General features: G+C 43.6%; 1 protein-coding gene across 1 annotated transcript in view; it reads left to right on the plus strand.

The window, feature by feature from the left end:
• loxl2a (lysyl oxidase-like 2a) overlaps nucleotides 1-10,409 on the plus strand; it is a 33,286-nt gene that overhangs the window by 16,968 nt on the left and 5,909 nt on the right. The window contains exons 4-13 of the mRNA XM_004069189.5: nucleotides 1-187; nucleotides 2,490-2,706; nucleotides 3,342-3,525; nucleotides 5,399-5,550; nucleotides 5,632-5,799; nucleotides 8,111-8,276; nucleotides 9,270-9,510; nucleotides 9,609-9,724; nucleotides 9,829-9,965; nucleotides 10,088-10,199. The exon at nucleotides 1-187 is cut by the window's left edge and continues 22 nt beyond it. Coding sequence (XP_004069237.1) covers nucleotides 1-187; nucleotides 2,490-2,706; nucleotides 3,342-3,525; nucleotides 5,399-5,550; nucleotides 5,632-5,799; nucleotides 8,111-8,276; nucleotides 9,270-9,510; nucleotides 9,609-9,724; nucleotides 9,829-9,965; nucleotides 10,088-10,199 — 1,680 coding nt within the window. The remainder of the gene's footprint in view (nucleotides 188-2,489; nucleotides 2,707-3,341; nucleotides 3,526-5,398; nucleotides 5,551-5,631; nucleotides 5,800-8,110; nucleotides 8,277-9,269; nucleotides 9,511-9,608; nucleotides 9,725-9,828; nucleotides 9,966-10,087; nucleotides 10,200-10,409) is intronic.

The raw sequence follows: 10,409 nt of genomic DNA on the forward strand, positions 1-10,409 counted from the left end.
ACGTGAGGATCAGAGCCACGTACTCGCACAGGAAACGGGTTCCCATCACTGAGGGCTTTGTGGAGGTGAAAGACGGAGGCAAGTGGAGGCAGATCTGCAGCGAGGATTGGACGGAGATGAACAGCAGGGTCATCTGCGGCATGTACGGTTTCCCTGGGGTGAAGCGCTTCAATGTCCGACCCTACAAGTAAGTGAAGACGAGGAGGCTGGAAGCCGAGCCCTCACAAAGTCAAGCAGACAAAATAAGTCTTTTTGGTTTATTTTGACACATTTTTGCAGTGGAAACTTGGCAGAGTTTTTTCACTATACAAAGTTTGTCTTGAAACTCATACTTTCATAAAAAAAGACCATAGAAAGGGCATCATTTGAGGTCCACCACATGAAGCTAAATGATAAAAATATAATGTTGGGTAGGAATGTCCCGTGTTTTTTATAGCAACAGGGAACGCTCAGTCCAAACAAACCCATGTTAAAACAGATTGCACAACCAAGTTTGTTTACTAGGGTCAACACTTCGCCTGTTTCCACCCTGATGTTCAACAGACTTGAGCCTGTGCATTCCTGACGAGAGGCCAAACGTCGCTGAAGGAGGTTTCAACAGATGAATGATAGGCCTGGATGGAAAAGGCTGCCTTCCCTCCAGTGTGAAGCAAAAGCTCTTTTCGGCTGCATCTAATGCATCTGCTGAAACGGGAGCAGCAGAGCTGGAGTTCAGCATCAAAGCGCTGCATGGGCCTTAAAAACGAGCTCAGCTCCTGTCAGATGTTTGACCGTTCCGTTTTAAAACAGTGAAACCTAAAAGAATCAAGTAATTAGAACATTTAAATCAGGATGTTTGCAACAGAAACTTCTTACTTATAGGATCCCTGAAAGTCGCCTAAAATTAAACCTTAAGTGTCTGAAATTAGGAGAAAAGTGATTTTAACTGATTTTGTCTGCTTAGTACTGTATCACCATAGTCCAGGATTTCTTAAATTTGTAAAATGATTTCCCACCGGCTAGAAAACGTGCTGTAAGTCTTTGCTGGAGAGTTTCATGAGAAAAATTCCCTTTAACTCCCCGCTACAAACTCTTCCTCACAATCGCCTCCATCAGTACCAACAGAACCCAGGCGTCAAAGAGGAAAGCGCCTGCTGCGAGGAACTGTTCTGAAAAGCGGCGTTCTAAAACACGTCAGGCTTTATATGAGTTTAAATGTTCGTCTTTTAGAAGGAAATTCTCAGGAAAAAACCTCAGCTGTCCTGTTCCGTTATATTCTTCAACATTAGAGGCTTATCCCTTTACTTTTTTTTTGTACACTGTTTTATGTTTAAATGTAAGGAATCTGCACATATTGAGCTTTTTTTTTAAATACATTTTAAACCAGCATTAAAAGGGCTTAAATTATAAGACCCACCCTGATTGAAAACGTTCTTGTGGCATTTTTCAGATGCTAGAGGACATAGATCAAGAAAATGAAGCATAAATTTGTATTGCTAGGCATTTCTTGATTCAAATAGTTGTTAATCAGGAGCAGACGGAAAAAAATGTTGTTGCTTAAAGAGGCTGTTTGCATCAAGGCTCCCTGCTCCGCTCCATTCTGATCGTCCACCTGCAGACAAACAGATCCACAAACATCTTTGTTTTCCTCGTCTGAGCTGGAAACTGGATCCAAACGGAACGGCTGGATAGCTCCGATATTATTGCTGCACTGGTGGGGCTGTGGGTTAGTGGGAAAGCATGTAAACAGAGAGCTCTCAGCAACGGGAGGGGAATGGGGGGGAGGCGGGGTTGCTCCTTCCCTCAACTCAGAGGGGAATTTCTAATGAACTGCAGAAACTATGTTCTAGAAAACGACACAGATTTGTTCATTTTGGCTAAAAACAGCATAATCATAATTAAAAAGACCACAAAATAGATCAAAAGATAATCAGAGTGGGACTTTAATCTGTAGACGCCTTATTATTTCTCTTTATTTCCAACACAGATGGAGGCCAAACAGGAGCTTTTATTTTTGGTTTACATCTTTAAACGGATGAGATCTCGTATAATTGGATCTTAGTTTTCTATAAAACGTGGTTCGAGATTACAGCGCTTGTTTTGACTCGCGCCACTCCTCTGCGGTCTGCCTGTCTCAGGGAAAGGCGGTAAAAACAGGCAGACTGCCTTCCTCTAAACACAACTAAGCAACATCAAACTTGGCTGCATCTTCAGTCCAAATTTAGAGTCACTTCAACATCAGCAGACCACAAAATGTTCCTGCATACGAACCAATAGGAGCAGAAATCTCAGCTGTTGATGGTGTTTGTGTTCTGGTTCCTCCCCGCCTCAGACCCGCTTTCAGGTTGCTCCCTGTTAAGTGAACTTCACTAACACTTCCATTGTTCTTCAAAGTAAAACATCAACGCAGTTTAGACATTTTGACAAGACGCACCGTAAAGTTGATGCCCCACTTTGAGAAGCTCCTCCCACCAAGAAGCGCTCACCGCTGTTCTGTTGTTCCTCCTCAGGCTGCTGGCCCAGCGCCGGAAGAAAAACTACTGGGGTTTCGGGGTAAACTGCACGGGCAATGAGGCCGACCTCTCTGATTGTAAACTGGGCAGAGAAATCAAGCTGAAGGGCAACAGCACCTGTGGGCGGGGCATGCCGACGGTGATCAGCTGTGTGCCGGGACGAGCTTTCGCCCCGAGCGTCAGCATCGGCTTCAGGAAAGCCTACAGGGTGGAGGTCAGTGTGGAGATGGTTTTCTCTCTGTGGGGGCTTCAGATGAAAAAAGTTCAACACTCAAATGTTTCAATATTTGATTATAGTGAGTGATCTGCCAATGTTTCAAAGGTTTGTGGGAAAAAAGCCCATTATAAGGCCTATCATATTAAATAAATAAAAAATCCATTCTTAATGGCAGCAGATGATTTGCGCTTGCATGAAAAAGATTGTTTTTTAAGAAACGCAAAAAAAAATGTGAACATACTTTAAGCTATGAAGCAAAAATAGAGGAAAATGCAACAAAGTTATTTCATGTTTCTGTCAGAAAAATGTTTCCGTGTAATTCAGAATCTGTTTAATGATAAACAGACACATTTTCATGCCTTTTTGGTGGTTTAAATTGAAAAAAATGCTCGCCTAATGTCACCATGGTTATCTAGTATGGAGAAACAAAAACAAAGCAATATAATATGATCAAACATAGTGTTTTATTTATTTAAGTATGAAATACAGTTATATCTAATAATTTCCATAATACTTGTTCTTGCTGTTGGATCAATACATTCTTATCCTATATTTTCTGAGTAATTGATTATTTTAAAGACCTATCTGGTTGGTCATGAAAGCTTGTTAACGGCGTGTGGCGTCCTCTGCAGCAACCCTTGGTGCGTCTAAGAGGTGGAGCCATGCTCGGCGAGGGGCGGGTGGAGGTGCTGAGGAACGGGGAATGGGGAACCGTTTGTGACGACAACTGGAACATCCGAGCGGCCACCGTCGTGTGTCGAGAGCTGGGTTTCGGCAGCGCCAAGGAGGCTCTCAGCGGCGCTAAAATGGGACAAGGTACGTCTGACTTATTAGAATCACTGTTTCTGCAGAAACTAATGTTGACAAAACAGAAAAAAGGTTAAGAACTTTTATGTTTATGTTTTGTTTGAATGTTGGAGACTTTTTTCTTGAAGTTTGATCACTTTTATCAACTATTCCTTAAGTCTTGCTTGAAAATGTAATAATAAAAACTTGTTTTGACCAATTTTCAAACCATAATTATGCCATTTCAGCCAAAATCCAAAAAACCTGTGTCATTTTCTAGGACATAGTTTCTGCAGACTTGTGGCGGGAAGTAAGCCTGCCCCAAATTACCATTATCCATCTGTTTACATGCTTGACTGCTACTTCACAACCCCAGCCTAACGTTGCAACAAAAATGGCGAGCAATGTCAGAGCTAACAGTCGATCAGTTTAGATCCAGACTCCAGGTCAGAAAAGGAAAACAAAGATGTTCATGGGTCTGTTTGTCTGACAGTGGATGATCAGAATGGAGTGCCCAGCATATTTTCTACGTCACAAATATGATCTTTTTCCAACAGCTTTTTTCCATCTGCTTCTGATTCACAATGATTGGAATAAAGAAATACTAAGGAATGCAATTCTGAGCTTAATTTGTCCTCCGTCATCAGAAAAATGCTACAAGAACACATTAGAAAAAAACACCAAAAATAGTATTTTCATCGGAGTGGGTATTTATTGGCTGATTATCAGATGATTAAATAAAACTTTGGCTTATGTGTGCTCTTAACTTTAAGAGACATAAGACATCTTAAAATAAAACATTTTAAACACTTGGATTATAAAACGGGTTAATTTGGTTAATTTAAATCAGAAGATTTTAAACAATCATCACATTTTCACATGTGATGTAAACTTTCCAAAAGGGTTTGCTTGTCAATGAGAATTATACATATTTAAATGAACTCCCATAGTATGTTCAGGTAAAAATCGACCCATTTTTTAAGAGTAAAAACAGGTCAATTTGGACCCAAACACTAACTTAGGGTTAAAAAATAAGTAGACGTTTAGATTTGCTGAGACAAGAGGCCAGAACCTCCGCCTTGTCTTCAGTCGCAGTCTCCCCACCTGTTGGAGCCTCGCCTACTGAGTCCAGACCTTCAGTCAGCACATACGGCCATCCGGGAATGGATGGAGCAGCGCTTTGGTGTTTAGAGATTTGAGGCAGACTTTGTAGAAGGGCAGTTCACCACAGAGCCAGAGGGCCACTGGAAAGCCTCTTCTCCCTTCTTCTCATAGAAAAACAGAGGGCAGCACAAAATGTTCCCGAGTTACAGAAGGGGAATTCTCTCCGAGGGATTCCTCTGTGAGCGCCGTGCTGGATTAAAAAAAAAAAAAAAAAAAGAGTCCAGGGCCGGCACAGAAGGGCTGTTTCTGATCCCAAAAGTGACTGAAACCGACAAAAATGTCAGTAAAAATCTAACATGGCTGTTCCAGCTCTCCCTCCTGTGATCATTTATGTACATGCAGTCATGTCTCACTCTCACCAATTGTATTGTTGGTTTCTGCAGCTGAATACAAGAGTCAGCACTCAAAAATGTTATGGTGGAAACTCTGCCACACTGTGGGAGATTGTTTAACGAGCCTTCCGAGTCCCCGTTTTTCTATTTCAGAGGCGACTGCTTGTTTTCCGTCCGGCTGTAACTCATCTGCCTCTGGAAGGACTTGTTGTTCTAACAAACCCTTTGGCAGCGCGGTCTCGTGTTTTCACATCTGCAGGTTCAGCCGTGTTTGCCCTCAAATCCAGAATCTGGGAATCCAGTCATGAAATCAGATGACTTGTTGGATTATTCCCTGCTGCGTGCGCAGCGATGAAGGCTTCGGCGGGTGCGGCAAATTGAGGGGTTTTTCTTTACCGTCCCTGCAGGAATCGGACCGGTCCACATGAACGAGGTGGAGTGTTCCGGCTTTGAGAAGTCTCTGACCGAGTGCTCCTTTAACCTGGAGTCCCTGGGCTGCAGCCACGAGGAAGATGCCGCTGTCAAATGTAACATTCCCGCCATGGGCTTCAACAAAAAAGTGAGTAAAACTGCGGCTTCGACGTGGATAAAAAGCGTTCCCCGCATCGTTTCATATCCTTCTGTGTCCGTCTGTCTTCAGCTGCGGCTAAGCGGAGGCCGAAACCCCTATGAAGGCCGCGTGGAGGTGCTGGCGGAGAGGAACGGCCTTCTGACGTGGGGCAGTGTGTGCAGCGACAGCTGGGGGACCATGGAGGCCATGGTGGTCTGCAGACAGCTGGGTTTGGGCTTTGCGAGCCACGCTTTCCAGGTACGGATGCTGACGGAGCGACTAGCCTCGGTCCAACACAATCCTTCGTTTTAGAAGAACACAGACAGACACTTCAATCACCGATGGTTTTCATGAACAAATTAATGTAGGGAAAAAGAAAAGGGAAGAAAATATTCAATGCTTAAATTTAATAAAATGCATCAATCGGAAGAATAAAAACAATAGGTTAGAAGACAACGGACAATATCAATAATAAACATCCCAAAAATTGACATTTTATTTACAAAACACCAATTTTATGAGTCTGTTCTGCAGTTGTTTGTATTCTAAGCTAAATGTTTGATGTTCCTTTGCTTTAAATCGACTTCTATGCCGCTCATTTTCCAGAATTTCCTCTGATCCTTCATATTTTTCCCCCCCATGACCTTTAAATATTTGCTTTGCTTCTTCCAAGAAGTGTTTACATTTGCACTTGCAGATGGAAGTTTCTGTCAGGAAAGAACCTAAGAACCTCTGTGTCCCGGCATCCCAGTTTACGGATCCGATCCTGAAGCGGCTCTCTGAGATGGAATGACCAGAAACGACTCTAAGAGTTTTTTGTTTTTTAAATCGCTTTAAGCTAATTTTTTATCTATACCTATTGAAATTAAAAAAACAAACAAACTTCAAAACAATAAAAAAAATATATACATATATATATAGGTACGATATATATATATAGATAGATACAACATTTATACAGTACATATCATACCAAACTAATCTATAATATAATATTAATAAAATGAAATCATAAGAAACAAATGGATTAATCAAGATAAACCGATAAACAATTCAACTTAACAGCTTTTGTAGGGATTTAAAAAAAAGCACAAGATCCTTTTTAAATATTAGAACATTCTAGCTCACTGGATGGTCACATGTCTTTGCTAAATTCAATGTGTTTCCACACTATGGACCGGAATGATGCACTGATCAGTTTTTGATGCATCACGTGTGTGTTGTCCGCTGTGATGGTGGTAAATAACCGTACTTCAATCCAGATGGTAGTTTCTAAGATAATCGTTGAAACCGTTTTCTGACGGTATAAATCGATTCGATTAACAACTTGCCTCAGACGGATCGATCTGGTTGGATCCTCGGAGTATAAATTGTTTGAGTCGATGAATCGTTTCCCCCCGTTTAGTGTCTTTGCAGTCGTTCCACATGGTCTTTAAGTGTTAATGCGCATTCTTGGAAACTTTTAGAAAGTCATGGTCATTTCACAGCAGACCGACAGTGGGGGCCTCTTGGCTGAAAGCAGTTTGAAATTCAGAAACACTTTCCTCTTTTTCTGCACTTATTCATAATAGTTGTTGCTAATGTAATTTGCAGACTGTATATTTGTCCAATTAAAAAGTAATTGGAGCTCAACCATGGGGCTCCAAGTTCTCCCATCACAGGAAAAAAGGGACATGAGTGGAATTTACGGATTCTATGATGTCGCTGTCTTAATGAGCGTGCGCCTGGCGGGTTGCTAACAAGCTGGAGGTGTGTTTTTCCCAGAGGGCCAAGCTCTGCTCAGCGACATGAAAAGCACAGTGAGCGGCGGGAAACCTGCCCCACAAAACGGGCCGGCTTGCGTTTGAAGTTTGCCTCTGGAAAACGGCGAGGAACCAGCGGGGGCCGCCTCACCCTTCCGCTTGGGGAAAACGGCTGCCGCGTCACGAGCAAAGGACCCCGCCATACGCATCCTCCTCGTGTTACGTCAGTCGGGATTTATGCGTTCAGACACTAAATGTGTGGAAAGTATGTGTGTGAATCATGGGGGGAGTTCATTACTGCGGGGGGGTTATTAGAGGAGCTTGTAAAGACTGAGTCAGTCAATCCTTTCTGCTCCAAAACAGAGGTGATGCTGTTCCGATGGCATGCCCCGTTGCCATCACAAACATTTTTGATCTAACGATCAGTCCAGATCTTTCCAGAAAAAAGCATCCTCCTCTGCAGAAACCCTTTCCTGTCTGACTCATAAGTGCTTCTCCAGGCAAACCCCCCCCGGACTTATGGAAAATCTGACTCTGTACTCGAGCTACTTTTCTGAGACGCCGGGAGAATTGAGTTTCCACCTCGTACGATTTCCCCTGTGCTCTGCAAAAATCCTCTGAAGATGCTGAGTCAGGAGGTGAGGGGACGACAGAGCAGCAAGCTCCGGTGGATTCTAGAAAGACGACGTGAGATGTTCGCCAGGCAGATGCTGAAAGAGATCTGTGACGATGTGAAAGCAACGTGTGCTTTCTGGGGTTTTTTAACGTTTGCAGAAGGAACGCTAACGTTTAGAAAAACTAAAGACAGACTTTCTGGTTTTTCCCAGGAGACGTGGTACTGGCAGGGAGACTCCTCCAGCGATGTCGTGGTGATGAGCGGCGTGAGATGTTCAGGAACGGAGCTGACTCTGGATCAGTGTCTGCATCATGGAAGCCACATTGACTGTCCTAAAGGAGGCGGGCGCTTTGCTGCTGGAGTTTCCTGCACTTTAAGTAAGAGAACTCAGGAAAAATGAAAGCCACTTGTGGCGTTGTAAAGCCCGCAGCTGCTACGCACCCCTGCCCTGGCTGCACCCCCATTGCCCCCTCGCTTTCCCATAGGGCCTCAGCCACCCTGGTCACCCAGACTAATTCATGAAAAGCAACTTTTCTGTTGGTTTTATCGCCATAGCAACCATTCTATGATTTTGTCGCCTGGGTTTGACGAAAAGATCTCTGTCATTTTTTGAAGAATCTGCAAAAGTACATTTTTGCATTTCCTTGGCAACGGAGGTTTTTTGCTAGCCCCGCCCACATTTCTAATACGTTCATTTCGTATGTCATATCGTTTTGTTCAGCTGGATCCAGCGATTCATGCACTCAATTTTCATCATATTTTAGAGAAAAATATGCAAGCAATGGGGGACGCCACTTTTGCAAGCTCGCCAAAACGCTGTTCAAAATCTACAAACTTTGAAACCAACATGTCCTCCTAAGTAGCTTCCCAACAAAGCTCAAGGAGTTAGGAGGCAATAGATTGAAATTCCTATAGGAGTTTTAATTTGTGGTAGGTACAAAATTGAATTTTTTTTAGAATAATTATAGAGAATCGCTCGAGATCGCTCAAACAAAAGTTTTCTTTTCCCTGCTGTCCGAATATGTAAAAATCACCAAATTTCACACTTTGCCACGAAATGACAACCAACCCACAGGTCTTGTGGCCATCCCATAATAATATCTGAACTTCCTTTGGAAGTTTTAGAGGGCGTCGTTAACATTCACTTTCATCGGGTACCAGGTGCGTGCAAATTTAGAGAGTGTGTGGTAAAAATCTTTGCTCAAACGCGCCGGAAGAAAGACGAATTTCTTAGTCGTCCTTCAGTTGCAGGACTGAATAAAATGACTCTTTATATGCAGTTTGGGATTAAGATGTTTTTATTATTGACCATATGTAAAAAATAAACATAGCGGGTGACCACATCACATTTTTCGCCCCTCCCCCATCAGCGGCCCCAGACCTGGTTCTCAACGCTCCGGTCGTGGAGCAGACCACCTACCTGGAGGACAGGCCTTTGTACGCCCTGCAGTGTGCCATGGAGGAAAACTGTCTGTCCAGCGCCGCGTCCAAAGCCGACCCCACCTCCTACCGCCGCCTCCTGCGCTTCTCCTCCCAGATCCACAACAACGGCCTGTCGGACTTCCAACCGCGGGCGGCGCATCACTCCTGGACCTGGCACGAGTGCCACAGGTGAGGTGTCCGCATTGGAGCTGCAGGTTACCACGGCAACGAGGTTTCCGAGTCAAAGGATTCAGAGGCACTAAAGGATGTGATGTCTGCTGCTTCAGGCATTACCACAGCATGGAAGTCTTCACACATTACGACCTGCTGAGTCTGAACGGCACTAAGGTGGCAGAGGGACACAAAGCCAGCTTCTGCCTGGAGGACACGCAGTGTGACGAAGGTAGAAGCAAACACCTGCTGCTCTCTGCTCACCAGACGACACACAAGGCAATAATCAAAAGATCCGTTTGAGTGAACACATCTGTACAAACCCGCCGCTTCCAGGTATCCAGAAGAGGTACGAGTGCGCAAACTTCGGATCTCAGGGCATCACAGTCGGGTGCTGGGATACGTACCGGCACGACATCGACTGCCAGTGGGTGGACATCACTGATGTGAAGCCTGGGGATTACATCTTCCAGGTGAAGTGGCGTGTTTTCCTGCATCGACTAGCTTTGGGTCTTTACTTCTAAACGTATGAAGAGTTTTTACTAAAACAAAAAAAGGGTATTGATCCTCTTTCTTTCTTTCTTTCTTCCCTCAGGTTGTAATCAACCCAAACTACGAGGTGGCAGAATCTGATTACACCAACAACGTCATGAAATGCCAAACGAGATACGATGGACATCGGATATGGACGTACAACTGTCATATAGGTGAGACCTTCAAAATAAGATATGCTGCTTATATAGGTGAGACCTTCAAAATAAGATATGCTGCTTATATAGGTGAGACCTTCAAAATAAGATATGCGGCTTATATAGGTGAGACCTTCAAAATAAGATATGCTGCTTATATAGGTGAGACCTTCAAAATAAGATATGCTGCTTATTTAGGTGAGACCTTCAAAATAAGATATGCTGCTT

The sequence above is a fragment of the Oryzias latipes genome, chromosome 5, assembly GCF_053564925.1.
Source record: "Oryzias latipes strain Hd-rR chromosome 5, Olatipes_Hd-rR_3.1".
Lineage (NCBI taxonomy): Eukaryota > Metazoa > Chordata > Actinopteri > Beloniformes > Adrianichthyidae > Oryzias > Oryzias latipes.